General features: G+C 40.4%; 2 protein-coding genes across 2 annotated transcripts in view; both read left to right on the forward strand.

Moving 5' to 3' along the window:
- The first annotated feature begins 8,407 nt into the window (after positions 1 to 8,407).
- On the forward strand, positions 8,408 to 11,595 carry LOC137260826 (uncharacterized). The gene is made up of 6 exons (XM_067798387.1): positions 8,408 to 8,472; positions 8,777 to 8,873; positions 9,869 to 9,996; positions 10,378 to 10,450; positions 10,923 to 11,047; positions 11,585 to 11,595. The coding sequence occupies exons 1-6, from the start codon at positions 8,439 to 8,441 to the stop codon at positions 11,593 to 11,595; spliced, it is 468 nt and encodes a 155-aa protein (XP_067654488.1). The 5' UTR covers positions 8,408 to 8,438.
- Positions 11,596 to 13,647: 2,052 nt separating this feature from the next.
- Positions 13,648 to 16,635, forward strand: part of LOC137262157 (uncharacterized) — a 5,074-nt gene continuing 2,086 nt past the window's right edge. Inside the window, exons 1-4 of the mRNA XM_067799938.1 lie at positions 13,648 to 13,834; positions 14,948 to 15,041; positions 15,598 to 15,728; positions 16,259 to 16,331. Of these exons, the coding sequence (XP_067656039.1) occupies positions 13,714 to 13,834; positions 14,948 to 15,041; positions 15,598 to 15,728; positions 16,259 to 16,331 (419 nt within the window). The 5' untranslated portion in view covers positions 13,648 to 13,713. The remainder of the gene's footprint in view (positions 13,835 to 14,947; positions 15,042 to 15,597; positions 15,729 to 16,258; positions 16,332 to 16,635) is intronic.

Consider the following 16,635-nt stretch of genomic DNA (forward strand, 5'->3'; position numbering starts at 1 on the left):
GTGCGTGTGTGTGTGTTAGGGATGAGTGGGGTTCAGCTGTGTATGCTGTGTGCGTGATGATGATGGTGAGTGCTGTACATTGCATGTTTGTACATGTTAGGGAATGTAAAGGAGTAACACTGTAGGTCAGACTTGCGTGTGTGCGTGCGTTCGTGCAAGTGTGTGTGTGTGTGCGATCGCATGTGGTGTGTGTGTGTGCGAATGTTTGTGTGTGTGCGTGCGTGCGTGCGTGCGTGCGTGAGAGTGTGTATTAGTGTGCGGGCATTGTGCGTTTGCGAGTGTTTGTGTGCGAGTGTTGTGTGTGTGCCAGTGAGAACAGAGGGATAGCCAGTGTGCATGTACACGAGCGTTTGTGAATGTGTTTGTGCATGTACATGAGCGTTTGTGAATGTATTTGTGCATGTACATGAGCGTTTGTGAATGTATTTGTGCATGTACATGAGCGTTTGTGAATGTGTTTGTGCATGTACATGAGCGTTTGTGAATGTGTTTGTGCATGTACATGAGCGTTTGTGAATGTATTTGTGCATGTACATGAGCGTTTGTGAATGTATTTGTGCATGTACATGAGCGTTTGTGAATGTGTTTGTGCATGTACATGAGCGTTTATGAATGTGTTTGTGCATGTACATGAGCGTTTGTGAATGTATTTGTGCATGTACATGAGCGTTTGTGAATGTATTTGTGCATGTACATGAGCGTTTGTGAATGTATTTGTGCATGTACATGAGCGTTTGTGAATGTATTTGTGCATGTACATGAGCGTTTGTGAATGTGTTTGTGCATGTACATGAGCGTTTGTGAATGTATTTGTGCATGTACATGAGCGTTTGTGAATGTGTTTGTGCATGTACATGAGCGTTTGTGAATGTGTTTGTGCATGTACATGAGCGTTTGTGAATGTGTTTGTGCATGTACATGAGCGTTTGTGAATGTGTTTGTGCATGTACATGAGCGTTTGTGAATGTATTTGTGCATGTACATGAGCGTTTGTGAATGTGTTTGTGCATGTACATGAGCGTTTGTGAATGTGTTTGTGCATGTACATGAGCGTTTGTGAATGTATTTGTGCATGTACATGAGCGTTTGTGAATGTGTTTGTGCATGTACATGAGCGTTTGTGAATGTATTTGTGCATGTACATGAGCGTTTGTGAATGTGTTTGTGCATGTGAATGGGGGTCGTGCAGGTAGTGTTAGGGTATATTTACACATTCTTATTTCTGCCTGGAAGATATACCCTGAACAAATATGTGTGGATGTTTAAGCGAATATTTTCTCTATAGTGTCACATATGTGTCTACGACTGAACTACAAGAATGCGGCACCTCCAGGAAAGGAAAATTGAACAAAATACAACAACTCCGTATACCCAATGACACTTTAAACTACAACCAGGTACTCTGACATAGTCATATGAGTAAGACGTGTGCAGGACGGAAGTCATATATACATTGAAGCCCTGTTTACAAGTCAATCATACAAGTCAATCTATTGATCTGTAACGGAACTCTGCCGGTAATCCTCCAAAAATAGATCGCGTTCTGGACATGTCCCCCTAACCCATCATGCACTGGTTATATCTGATCTATAGCTTACTTCTGAAACTGCCCAGGCCTAGAAGTCCGTCAGATCTAAGCCAGCCAGTTACCACAGGTTTACACATGATATAACACAGGCCCTAGAGTGCCCGTGGAGCTGAGCGAGTTTTCTATTATAGATATAACACAGGCATTGTTTCAAATCGTGTTAACTGTTTTCTGACGTAAATGCGCATAGATTGCAATGGTACAGTTTGGGCAGATCAGATCGGGAACAAATTATTCGCTTTGGAATATATAGGGCATGCGTGCGAGTTTGCATGGAAAATGCACCAACTCGATATTCAGTGTCGTTATCAAAGTTAAGGTCTTGATATATATTTAACGCTGCACATATATATGGCGGTGGTCTGTAAATAATGGAGTCTGGACCAGATAATCCAGTGATGATCGTTTAGTTAAAAGATCAGACATGCGACTGAAATAATTTCGTAAACATGTTCCATGAAATTATTTACTGACATTCAGACGCATATGCGTCTCTGTTAGTGTGCGCGTTCACATGCGAAAGAGCGTGTATGCGTGTACGTGTACGTGTACGTGTACGTGTACGTGTACGTGTACGTGTACGTGTACGCGTGTGCGTGTACGTGTACGTGTACGTGTACGTGTACGTGTACGTGTACGTGTACGTGTACGTTGTGTATGCAAGTGCGTCTAACTGAAGGCCAAAAAAACAACAACATGCATTTGAAAACTGTCTCTGGACAAAATAATGAGTGAGTGAGTAAGTGAGTTTAGTTTCAAGCCGCCTTTAGCGGATATTCCAGTAATATCATGACAGGGGAACAGCAGAAATTTGCATCAAATATTGTACCCAAGAGAGGAATCGAACCCCGGTCTACCGGATGACAAGCTAACGCTTTAACCAGTAGGCTCCCCACCGCACCAGGGCCCTTATTCTCAAAACGTTCGTAACCCTAAGAATTCTTAACTTTGATCGTATCCAATGTGTTAAGAATGGGCTAAAGGAGTTCGTAAGGGTACGAATGGTTCGAGAATAGCGAGCCTGATACAGTGTAGACGTTATCAAAACATTATTGGGCAGAAAACGTTCGCCGAAACACAGCAAACGGAGTTTAGTTTTACGTCGCACTCAGCAATATTACACCGATATACGGCGCCGGTCTGTAAATAATCGACTCCGGAAGACCCAGTGATCAACAGCATGAGCATCGACTACGCAATTTGGATACTATGACATGTGTCAGTAAGTCAGCGAGCCTGATCACATGATCACGTTAGTCGCCTCTCACGAGCATGGGTTGGTGAAGATCAGTTCTAACACGGATCTTCACGGGCGTGAAAACAAGCAGCAAAACAAATATACCCGTGTCAAATGCATCACCATCCAACATGTCATATACTGTCGTTTCCTGGATAGTTTACGTGTGAGGATCTGTCTCCATGCGCACGTGAGTGTACGTCTATTCATGTGAGTGCTTCTATGTTTGAAAGCATGTATGTTGCAAGTTATTAACTGATTATTTGTTTATATTTTTGGAGAACTGAAACATGAAATGTAGAGCAAACAAGATTTCAGAGAAATATCGTCCCTGTAGTCTAAAGTATTTAAAAATACGTGATCCAAAGACAGTTAGATTTCACAGTTGTTTTGGGTTTTTCTTAACTTTTTTTTTCATAAGCATGCATTTTCCCTCTTCATCATAAAAAAGAATGGCGGCGGGGTAGATAAGTGTTTAAAGTGGCCGCTCGTCACGCCAAAGACCCGGTTTGAATACCCAACATGGGCACAATGTGTGAAGGTTATTTCTGGTGTACCCCGGCATGATATTGTTAAAAGAGGCATGGAACATAGCTCACTCACTCACCCACTCATATAAAGTAACACTATTTAAATAATGCGACGGACAAAAGAGAGAATTTCACCATCGTTACGGAAAAAAAAAATGTCAACAACTCTCATTAGGGTGGGCCAATGGTCTCAATGTGTCCTGCTTTGGAAGGGTTCTGTTTAACGAGGTTCGTTTTTTGTTGACTGTATCTGAATACTCTTGGGCTTTATTTTCACAGCCATAGCTTTCACGGAGGTCCCAGAGGGGTAAATGTAGATGTAATTTCATGATACATTTAATATATGTCGCACTATTCTTTCATTACACCGTATTAACGTGTTTCATTCTAGTCACGTGAATCTGGAGCTTACGACAAAAATCCATCAAAACTATTAAAGAGTGCTTTTAATTTGACATTTTACAAACAATCGAATTGAGCTGAAAAATATTATTGAATTACCATCTGTGGTCACATTATTGGTTTCAAAATTGGTACGCAATTTTGCGTGCCAGTGAGTAAGCTCGGCGTAAACTGTTGAGACGTGTACATAAGCTAAGCGGGGCTACGGAAGCGTTTTATGGCCACAGTGAAAATGTTTTTTAGTCTCATGAACTACTACGCAGGAGCTAGTATCTCCTTCGTAGGACTTAGTATCTCTTACATAGGACTCGTACGTAGGACATAAATTTCTCCTACGCAGGGCTTCGTATCTCCTACGTAGGGCTTAATATCTCCTACGTAGGGCTTAATATCTCCAATGTGGGACTTAATGTATCCCTTTTAAGGTTCGGTTTATGAAGTATGATTATAAAGCTGGGAAATGTTTGGCTATGCAGGGCGTTAGATAGTAGAAATGCAAGTCAGTGAATACTCATGACACATACGCAGTGTTACTATACAATGTTATTGTGTGTGTTACGTTAGGGTGACGTGGACCTTGATCTAACTGCAGTTATGGAGTTTTGGGTATTTACACATGTACACACAAACACACACACACACACACACACACACACACACACACACACACGCACAGAGAGAGAGAGAGAGAGAGAGAGAGAGGGAGAGAGAGAGAGAGAGATACAGAGAGACAGACAGACATAGGGGGTTGGGGTAGGGTAAGTTACTGATATGAAATTCTGACAACACGTTCTCCGTAACGTTTTGCTTGTCCTCAAATGGGGTTAGGTTGAATTTTGATACAACCCTCGTCTACGGTTTGTTTCGTCGTGATTGTTTACAAACTTGTTTACTCCCCTTTTCTGGGGAGGAAAAGTGTTGAGTGCGGAGTAAAACAATAAGAAATTCAATAGATTGTCATTATAGTTGTTTATATAAGAATAAGGGAATAAGTACACATACATTGCCACCGATGGTCTGAGACACGTCTGGGGACGAGCACATTACGACTCACTCCGAAATATCCAACACATAACATTAAAAAGCAACGCAGTGAAACATTTAACAATGAACTAAATGCACCGTGTAACACTAGAGCAAACGCAACTGGAGTAGACTTCAACAGTCGGTCCGGCACATGACAATAATGTGCAACAATTAGTTGGACACGAGTCTAATGGTGAAGGAAACAGTAGACTCTTATAGTAAATGAATCATGTGATATTAGACTGATGTTAAATGTAACACGTAACTGTAGACTCTGAAAGTGACGGAAACAGTGAAACAGGAGATTGTTTGCGTGTCTGGGGATGTAAGTCAGACCTTTCCATATTAACATATATCGCTAATCCGCTACAGGAGATAGAAGTCCATAGGAGATAATAAGTACTACGTGGGTGATATTTAGTCCTACTTAGGAGATACTAAGTGAAGCAGATAGTAAGTCCTGCGTAAGAGATGCCAAGAAATACGTCCTACGTAGGAGACATTTATGCCCTACGTGGGAGAAATTATGTCCTTCGTAGGCGATACTAAGTCTTACGTACGAGATATTTTGCCGTGTCCAAAAACTCTTTCGTATGGGGATGCCTCCCAGTTCGAAAAGATAACTTTGGAACTTTTGACTGGCACGCATAGCCTTTGTGTCACTAGCGTGAAGTAGTCGTGAACATTGCGCATCCTACCCGCAAACACCCCGACCGTTGCGTATCAAAGCGTCAGTTTCCAGACCTGCAAGCACTAACAGTTTGTGCACGGGAGGAATAGTTTGCGCATGGCATGAACCTGATACACATTAGGTACGCCGTCTTCGCGCACATATCAGCGATAACCGCGCATAACCCCACATTCTTCAACTCGAGAGTGATCAGTCAAGAAGAAGACAACCAGGGGAAGAGCAGGAGAAGCAGTGGACAGAAGACTTGAAGAAACGACCGAACAAGAACCATCGACGCAGAGAGGGACAGACATCGAGGTTGCCGAGAGGGAGAAGGATATTTCTCCAGGTTCAGCGGACAGAAGCACTGGGCAGTCGCCTTATTCCAAGTATACGGTCACTCCTCTCAGGACTCCCGGGAAAGGGAGTGTCTGCTTTTCATATCTGACCACATCGTCAACACAGACCCCGTTGATATTTCGTGTCAGTTCGCTATTGTCTTGAAATTGTACACACACACTACTGGTAATGAACGACCACATTGTTTGAATGCAGAAGTTTCTCATCTTCATTTTCAATTTCTTCAAATTTTATGAGGTATATTTCGATGATATGGTCCCATATTTTCCTGTTGTGTGTTGGAAATAAAGTGAACACCCAGAAAGGACTACTAGAAAATGGTTGGTTACCACAATATATAATTAATAATAAATAGATCTAATACATTTGAAAAGCATAACTGATTTGTTCAACCATGTATTTTAACAATGTATGTGCTTTCAAATATGTAATAGTGATAAAGAAGAGTATATTTATTATGTTTATTAATTTTGGCATGTATCATTTCAATGTAACATCCATACCTATTCTACCAATTTGCATGGACTGATCATGGTGATGTAATGTAGGCATTGATATTTATAAGCATAACAATAGTCGTGGTATGGCAACATCTGCCTGGTGCTATCGGCAGGTTTGATTACACATCGGACAATCTGCGTGTTATCTACAGTCTGTTTGAGTCAGAACTGTACCAATGAATTGCAAATTTTATCATTGTACAAAATTGCCACATAAATATAAATAGTACACATGTTTATCATTTACTAATGCCCAACAGTTTTGTTATATTTGAAAATTTTCCGAACTCCACCAAAAAAGCTGTTTAAGAAACTAACATCATTGAAAAAGCAGAAGTTGTTGTCTGTCGCGGCGGGTGAAAACCGCAGAAACGGAACAGCCACTTCAAATAAACTGCTGTAGACCAACCGATGGATTTCCGTATTTGGAGAGACAATATCCCAAGTATACTCTTATAAAAATAAACGCATAGGTGATTTTCAGAATATTGGAATCATGTAGCTGCGGAAAGAACAACACAACCATACTTTCTTTCCAAAACTCCATCTTTGTGGTTGTAAGCAGCTTCTGAGCCAAAATGCGTCAGTTTTAACTTTTTCCCTTGTTTTTAGAATCGTCGGAAGAAATATCTGCTAGATCATGACCAAGATAACGATACAAAGCAAGCTGCACGTGGAAGTTTGCGGCATCGATTACAGTAAAAGGGCCAGCGCTGTGTTTAATTTTTGTCATTTGATTTAATCTGGAAAAGAGGTAATCATCCTGACTCCACAGAGTGACACCAACAGAGATATTGCCTTCAACATGCAGTTGCCCGACATTTCAACGTCCACAAGAGCACCTTATCTCGCCCTTGGGATCGTTTCCGCCCAAGATCCGCCAAGAAGCGGCCGTCCAAGAGTTACAACCCAAACCCAGGACCGTTACATCCGTGTTGCTCATTTGCTTCATCGTCTTGCCCCAGCCGTAGAGCCTGCACAAGCATCCCTGGTTTGAGAAGAATTTCCGACCAAACTGTCAGGACTCGATTGCGCGAAGTGTGGATTAGACCAAGAAGGCCAGTTGTCGCCCCTGGTTTTAAAGACTTTCAAAGATCTTCGGAGAAATGAACTTTTCGTCCGCATTGCATTCGACAGTTAGACAGATTTGGTGGGGAAAGTCTTATGGTGTGAGGTGAGGTATCCGGTCAACAAAGATCTGATGTAGTGGGGGCTGATGGGATTTGACATCAAATCGGTATATCAACGAGGTCTTAATGGTCACATGCTTCCGATTATAGACCGACAGAGCGAGCTGTTCCAGCATGACTGCTTCACATACAGCCCGCGTCATGGTCCGATCCCTTGCCAATTCTAACTTCAATGTCTTGTCATGTCCTTCCCGAACACCGGATCTAAACCAGATAGATCAGCTGTAGGATGAACTCGATTGAACTAACGCGAACACTTTCACAACTGACCATGGCTTTGCAGGAGTGTGGGAGAATATCGCAAGAGCGACATCGTCGACCTATCCAATCTGTGCCGAGACAGTGCCGAGCAATGATTGCTTCCAATGGTGGCCATACAAAGTACTGATTTTGACTTTTGACGCCAAATGTATTTTGACGACTCAAGTGAACAGACACACAGCAGAAGAAAAAAAATGGATGCTGTCAAGTGATCATAATCGTCAGCAACAACAAACACAGATAAACACCCCATGAACAGCATTGTTTGGCCTCTGCCAAATCCTCCCTGCAATGATAAAACCTTAAATAAAGGAAGTCTAGCTTTCTCCAGGTTTAGGATCTCCGGTCTCCCTAGGCTCCTTTTCAATTTACGTGGGTTAGTTACTATCAAAATTATACAGATTCAGAAACTAAGTATTAGTATAGGACACGCAACGCGTTAGAGGCTTACTTAGATTTATTGGTATATTGCTAGATATCTTAGGTAATGATTACATCCACTGAATGAAAACAGACCATGCGAGAACACAATCATCGCTTATGTGCTAATCCATCTGTGACCAGATGTTTTATTAAAACAGAAGCGATAAAACTCTTCCACATGCACAAGAAATCTCTGAGTCAACACATTCAACATCGTACTCAACCTCAGACAAAACGGATTACTTTTCGAAATGACCAGATCTCACATTCTGCTTTTGGTTGTCGGTAAGATTTATTGCGTTGCTTTATTAAATATAGATATATATATATATCTGATATATGCTCTTTTTTATACATAGATTTCCGGTGTTCGTGATATTGCTGGTATATTGCTAAAACGGCTTAAAACGTAACGCACTCACTAAATCACTCCGAATGGAATCTGTTTTAATGGAATATTGCTAAAAAGGCAAAAATCGTAACTCACTCACTAAATCACACAGAAAAGAATCTGTTTTGCTAGAATGTTGCTAAAAGCGGCGTAAAGTCCAACTCACTCACTCACTATATTCATAAATGTTTGTTTTAGGTTTTGTACACGTTGCTGGTGGATTGGTTTGTGATGTTTGCGAAACGAACTACGACAATATCATCAAAGGTTTAACAAGAGACGTAGATAGATGCGCGTAAGTTCTAGGACCGCCTTGTGAAGTTGTCTAATACCCGAGTTTGATTCGTACATGGGTCCAGTGTGTATTGAACATTATTGGTTTCAGCTATAACTGGAACATCGATATTCAAAACCACCCGTGAAGATCCGGCTTAGAATTGGTCTTTGGGAATCCATGCTTGTTCTAAGAGGCGACTAACGGGATCGGTGGTGAGGTTCGCTGACTTGGTTGACACACCATCGTATCCCAGTTGCGCTGATAGATGGTCATGCTGTTGATCACGGGATTGCCCGGTTCAGACTCGATTATTACACAGCGTCTCCATGTGGCTTGAATAGTGCGGCGTTAAAAATCATACAAACAAACAAAAACGAAAAAGTGTTAGCCGAGTCTAAACCGGACAATCCAGCGATCAACACCATTAACATCGATCTGCGCAATTGGGATACACAGTACAGGCATATTTTGCATGAGTGAGGTATTCATGCTGTTTCTTTTCAGTGAAATGTTTTATGAGTATAACAGGTTTTAAAAGATGTATACATTCCAGATTCTGATTTCTATCCGTTCGTTAAAATGTTATTGTGAAATGTCATATTTTTGTTGCTCGTTAGTTACAGAGAAATAGGAAAGGAAAAACAATACTGGAGCCCCATTCATTCATAAGACGAATTATTTCTTTATATCAAAATTAGAAGCTGTAGTTTCAATGCGCTTTTATTCATTGTGACTGGCTAATTAATGATGAAATTATTTTTCCATAATTACTTTTTTCTCTGAGAAGGTAGTGTAACGTAATTTATTCTGTCATACTAAAACTATTCAATATATATTACTGGAGCTGACTAGAAATATTATTTACGAAGTGCTATGAAAAAGCTGGAACATTAAATATGGACTAAAACAGCATTAATAAGAGTAATGGCCATTTTTTATGCGCTATAATCAACACACTAGTGCATGCTCAAATTAAAACACTTGATCTATTTACAATATACGTTTTGTTGCAGGGCGTCTAAGGTGTATATCCAGTGTTTGGTGTCGGCGACAGACGACGGGTGTGACACACGACCCAGCAAACTGAAGGTGGCCAAGGATGAACTGGACAGAATCAACTCCAATTCGTCCACGCCATGTTGTGAGTGCTTGTGTCGTTAAACCAAAATATGTTTTTCTGCGAGATTGCAATTTCGGCGGTCTAACACTTCCGGTACTTCTGGCTGAGTAGACGCATCTTTAATTCACGAATATCACATGTTGCTGCCTTCACTAATTATACAGTAACATCTTATAACATTTCATGTTACCTTGTATCCGTGTATAACTTTACTAGTATTCTAAAGACTGTTTTCGGTTTGTTTTGATAGACATTAAATGCAAAAAAATTAAGTAAATCTTAAAAAAATGAAATGCTGCATATTTTGTAATAACAGAATACTTAAACGAATGCAGCTTAACGGACGACGTAATAGAAAATGTCTTGCAAATTTACAAATTAACCATACTTTTTTACTTTCAGTGCTGACAGATAGCTGTCAATGTGAACTGGAATACTACAGCTCAAGACTCAGTGAGCAGCTGGTCGCATGCTAGTTGGTGAATCAAGCTTGCACGTCTTTTATACATACTGTTCACAAAATCAGAAACTTGCTATTTACTTACTGAAAGTTTTTCATTTATTTATACTTTGTATTAGTTAACTCACTAGTTAATTAGTTAATTGATCGGGGTGTCCGGTTATCTGGTGCATGTGTGTGTGTGTGTGTGTGTGTGTGTGTGTGTGTGTGTGTGTGTGTGTGTGTGTGTGTGTGTGTGTGTGTGTGTGTGTGTGTGTGTGTGTACAGACTGGAGAATCAAGTGATCTGCTGGTATAGGTCCTGAGACTCCGCTGCCACCAAATGGAGTCACAGCATAATTACTTCATTTATTTTGGGACATCGACAAATGCGGCTAATGCTATATTCATTGTGTAGGTAACCGTAAATATACTGTGAATATGGATGAAGGAATGCTTCAATAGTTCCCGCTTTGTGACACCTGTGATGAATCATTTCTTATTGACAGCTCCAGTATCATACAGAATGAATGTGCCGTCAATGCCACGGGGATGGGGTGTGATGATGTGACGACAAATGAGGCTTTCATTCAGCTGACTCGGCAGAAATGGATGGACGTGTGCGGGGGCCAAGGTGAGAGAGTGACTGAGTGACTTTACTTTTACGTCGTTTTCGGCAATATTCCAGCATTATCGCGGCGGGGAACACCACAAAAATGGACTTCACACAGTGTATCCATGTGGGAAATCGAACCCGGGTCTTCAGCAATGGCTTGCGAACGCTATATCCAATAGGCTACCCCAATAGGGGTGGTTAAGTGGTTAAAGCGATGGCTCGTCACGCCGAATTCCCGGGTTAGATTCCCAGAAAAGCTAAACTCACCCACCTATCACTTCTAAATACCGCTTATTGTTGTGATAGTTTCCTTCACTCGTCGCCACACTATTGGCTTTGTAACGTTCCTTAAGAATGGAACTTGTGAAGAACGTGTAAGACATGTGTTCTGCTTTAGTTGGACTTGCATGCTTCCAAGTACAGATGTCCTTCTTAAGGACTCGATAATGATTCATAAACATACTGATCATATAGTCAGAATCATTCAATAGCAGATTTCTTATGAATATGTAAACTGTTTGTCTCTTTCATGAAAAGAAAATTGATCTATTTCAGAATTGATCTAGACGCTAACTTCGATGATTATCATCACTGCTGCAGCGTTTGCTGGGATTCTTGGAGAGCAATAACAAGCAATGACGTCATGGCCATTTCATTGTAGCTCGTTTATTGTTGGAGTGGAATCAAGGAAACTGCATGTTGTGCTGCTACTGCTTTAAATACGCGGGGATGTCTATAAGTAGTGAGCCTCACCACGACTATGGTATCAATGCAGTTGTTTTAGGTAGAAATACGCACCAGCCTCAATATCCCCATTTTGTATGACTTTTTAACATACCCCCCCCACCCCCCACCCCCCACACACACACCCACACACACCCACACACCCACACCACCACCACCACCACCACCACCACCACCACCACCACCACCCCCTACCCCCTCCCCCTTACCCCCCACCTCAGGATACTCATAATATCATTGATAGATGAGGACTTGATTAGGAAAATTAACACTTATTTCGGAAATTTCCGAAACATGATAAAAAAATTTATCTATCAGTTTTGGTAAGACGTCTTTAATGTATACGTATTTGACAGTTATGGAGTTCACGAGGGATAGTCTCTCGTCAACCTCTTTATTCATAAACCATGTAGTACAATGTATTCTTAAAAGGCCGAAACGGTGTATCAGTGTGATGAAGTGAAACATATTTTCGTATCCAAACATAGGAAACAGAAGTCTTTTAACTGCGACAAGAAATTAATTTCAAATCGCGTGGAAAAACTGACACCATCTAGAGCATAAAGCGTACTTGAGGAATGCCAAGTGTAATTTAGGAATGGTAATGTGTCATGTGATAGTTTAGGTTAAATCATACATGAATATTTATTATTTCAAAATAATTCTCGTTGAATAAAATGTGTATCTCGCATATGCATAGTTCACTGTTTCTCTTGAACGAAATGTGAAACAAGGGATGAATGTGAACGTTCTTCTTTCTCTCAATAACTGAAGTTTAGGACGTGTCCATAGTTACACATAAAATCTGTTGAAAGCATAATTTGGCCTTGAATGTTGTTACCCTGATCAAACTCCGTTTGTGCAAGAGAGGTGCCTGGTCCCCTGTTGACATCTTGATTGTCTGTGCACGTTTGAGGATGCCTTAAATGTTGTGAAATGGATTTCGTTGCTGGAATATTGCGCAACACAGACCCGTGAAGATCCTGGTTGGAGTTGGTGTTCAGCAAGCCATGCTTGTTGTCAGGGGCGACTAACGGGGTTGGGTAGTCAGGATGACACCTGTCATCGTATCCCAACTACGTTGTGGATCACTGGATTGTCTGGTCCAGGCTTGATTATTTACAAACTGATGTCATAAAGCTGGAATATTGCCGAGATCGGCTTTAATCAACAAACAAAAAAGTGAAACACTTGTACCGATACATGTATCGACGCTTAGTATATTGTGTGGGTCGACTGATTAAGATGAACATTGCCTTGACGAAGACAAATGAATACACCAGTTGTCAACGTGTTCATATGGTTGACGGGAATATTAGCTACTGATTATGACGAACATTATGTGTTGAAAACGAATGCATAGTTTAGCTCGAACTTCTTTAGTTACAACACGACATGACAAAGAATGAAGATTAAATAATACCACATAAGTTTCATATGCCTTGGTTACATAGTTTAGAGATTTTAGAAATGTTTGGATGATGGTTGTCCTGAATTAGACACTGTAACACATGGTTTGGACTCTATGTAACGATGTATTTGTCTTTATCATCTAGACTAATCATTTTTTCATAATATAGTGATGCTTACAGAAAAAGGATAATTTTATTCTTTTGGAGTCATTGTTTGCTGGAAAGAGTATAAATGGACACAAGATGCATCCACTCATCATTATCATACAATTCCGCATGACAAGACCCAAAAAAATAAATAAAGATAAAGTACAAGCCAAATTTACTAAACGTTGTGATGCAAATTTACTTGTAAATGCTTTTCTAAGGATTTAAGTGTGTTTGGAGTTTGAAACCACAACAGACAAATACATGCTGCATCTTGCATGATAATAATACTAACACCAATTATATTACAATGACGGTGTCACGTCATGCGATAAGATTTAATGACCTCAAACAACAGTCAACAGTCACACAGCAACGGTAATGATGCCATTTCAAGTGACTGAACTCTGTTTTGGAAATCATTGGTCTCGTGAATCTCTGATATCGATGTCCCCTAGCAGCAGAAGTATGGCCAAACCAGTGGTGTTTCTGTTGATTTTAGGTAAGAGAGTGAAACATTAGTGTATGAAATTAGTCCCGTCCGACTGCCAGGCTAGATGTCTGGCTGACGATCTAATTTTACAGCCTGGTGGTCAGGTAAAAAGTTCAGAAACCATGTTCCCTACGTCTCAATAATTTTCTTTGGATTGTCTGGTTTAGTTAAATCCATTGTGGGCTGGTAATATTTTGAATTTTTTGACAACGCATTTTGACACCACTCTTAAAACTTTGAATGGTTCATATTTGTGTGTATGTAATGCATTTAATCTCTATTAACAATGAAAATTTCATATTTGTGTACATCTATAGATAATGCATTTTGTGATATAACAACTCCCTTACATTTGACATTCGAAGTGTATAACTGCTGCTGATGTTTCCTGTTATTGAATTAAAAAATGAACAAAATGTCTAACAGAAAGTGATCAAAGGTAACATTTGTTTCATTTTGGGATTACACTTTCTAGAATCTGTTCTTTACTGTAATGGTGTAACATGTTACATTTGACCACTTTCTTTAAGGCATTATGTATTCATACCTTCGCATGGGATTCGTGCCCAATAACACTTGTCAGAGGGGAACACACCGTATGCTATCTGAACTACCAGTTGTCAGACTTCCTTTTAGGGGCAGCTGCATTGTTTAGGTTAGATAGCGATTGGGCATGGTAGTTTGGGAGTGTAGGTTCGAACCCAGTACTCAGTGGCCCATAAATACTGAAAACCCCAATGTAACATGATTTTTGCTATGTAGTAAATTTGGGTGGGAAAAGGTATTTTCAAGAGATACGATGTCTAAGATTGCCGTCTGTAATTATTTGTAATGCAATTTTTTCTTTATTTATTAACATAAATTAATAAAATAATTTTAAAAAAAATTATTAGATGTGTTAGTTTAAATGATGCCTGGGTGCCTGTACAGTCATTTGTTTGGATGTTTAGCCCCATTTTCAGCTGAAAATAAAACTTAGAAGTATATTACCTTTTTTTGCGTGAGCGACTCTACGCATACCATCGTAATATGTGTGTATGATAACTAAATTTAGAATCACGATTTCTACATTTCATGTTTTTACAACAGGTGAATATTTGAGAATATCTTCTTCTGCTTCAGGAATGGTCTACACTACAAGTGGCACTTCATGTGACATCTGCACCACCACCTACGAGACAAGTATAACAAGCGCTTCGGATTCACAGAAATGCATGTAACTAGTTTCATGTGACTTTGTAATGCCGGATACCCTTGTAATCCGTTTTTTTAACTTTATATGATATGCAATATATAATATTATACATATATATTCAGTCATGTATAATTAACCATTAGTGGGCCTTTAACCCCGTGAGACAGACCGGTAAATATTCAAGTAAAATTACGTGTACTCGTGAAGACCAAGGCCTAGGTTTTCGAAGCTTTCTTAGCGCTGAGATAGTCGTACGTTAATGTTAATGTATGGCACTTACGACTGTCTTAGCGCTAAGAGAGCTTCGAAAATCTACGCCCTTCAGTAACCCATGCTTATCGTAAGAGGCGGATAACGGGATCAGGTGGTCAGGCTCGCTGATTTGGTTGATCTGTTTCCAGATCCGTAGATCTATGCTCATGCTGTTTGATCACTGGGTTGTCTGGTTCAGACTTGATTATTTACAGATCGTCTCCATATACCTAGAATATTGCTGAGTGCGGCGTAAAGCCAAACTAAATCACACACGCTTGATATTATTTCTTGTCATTTGATGACTTATGTGTATCTATTTAAGAGCAGCGAAAAGATACCTTGCTTGTCTGGTGGGTGCAACAGATGAAGCGGGCTGCGACAAGAGGGCTGAGAAAATGAAGGTTGCCCAGACAGAGGTGACCAGAGTGAACAGCGTCTCTGGCGAGACGTGTGGTAGGTTCCGATGGAACGTTAGTTTCCGGAATGTGGACTTTTATTACAACCTTTACGGTTCCTGTCGCTCTGCAGTTGGATGCCTTTCGGATATCACCAAAGGTCACATGCACAGTAGATCCAGTTGTGTAAGGTCTCTCCATTTGCAGTACAGAGTTGCCAGATAAATAAAAGAATAATAATCAGAAAATAAAATAAATGACCGAATTATAACCCCCCCCCCAAAAAAAAAAACAACAAAAAACATAAAAAAGACCCCAAAAAAACCAACAAAAAAACCAAAAAAACAACAACAAACAAACAAACAAACAAACATAGGTACGCTTGGCACCCAGTCTTTGTTTAAGTATGCCATGATATGAAATATTAGACTCCGGTTTCACTTCCCGTGTAGGCACAACGTGTGAAGACCATTTCATGGTGTTCCCCGCCTTGATATTGGGGGAATATTGCTAAAAGCGGTTATGCGCATTGTGGCTGTGTTTGAAATCTTGATAAAAAACATGTTTGGTTGTATTTTTATGTTTCAGTGCTGTCAGACAGCTGCATATGTCAAACGACCTTCTACATGTCAAACCCCAGAGATCAAATCAACAGATGCTAGTAGGTGACACTGCATAATCATATTCTTAATATTTGTATCGTGCCAATATCCAGCTCAGTGCTGAACAGCGCTTACAATCTCAACTCCCTGGGGTTCATACAGCTTGCGAAGCCACCAGGCACACCAAATACATTTGGCTTTCCTATCCTCATGAGATGCTCATTCACAGCAGGATGGACTGGGACGCCTAGTCACGATACATTTGTTACTGTCAGCAACTGCATGGGTGTTTGTAAGTTTGCATGTGGCCACCATCTTTCACCAACGGATTCGTGGGTTCTTTTAAGTGGACAGGGTTGTGGA

This window comes from Haliotis asinina, chromosome 14, assembly GCF_037392515.1.
Source record: "Haliotis asinina isolate JCU_RB_2024 chromosome 14, JCU_Hal_asi_v2, whole genome shotgun sequence".
Classification (NCBI taxonomy): domain Eukaryota; kingdom Metazoa; phylum Mollusca; class Gastropoda; order Lepetellida; family Haliotidae; genus Haliotis; species Haliotis asinina.

What these genes read in the sequence shown, in the direction of transcription:
- LOC137260826 (XM_067798387.1), top strand. Translation starts at nt 8,439, where the DNA reads ATGACCAGATCTCACATTCTGCTTTTGGTTGTCG. An exon ending in CATTCTGCTTTTGGTTGTCG is followed by an intron (nt 8,473 to 8,776) that starts GTAAGATTTATT and finishes TGTTTGTTTTAG; the next exon opens with GTTTTGTACACGTTGCTGGT. An exon ending in AGAGACGTAGATAGATGCGC is followed by an intron (nt 8,874 to 9,868) that starts GTAAGTTCTAGG and finishes GTTTTGTTGCAG; the next exon opens with GGCGTCTAAGGTGTATATCC.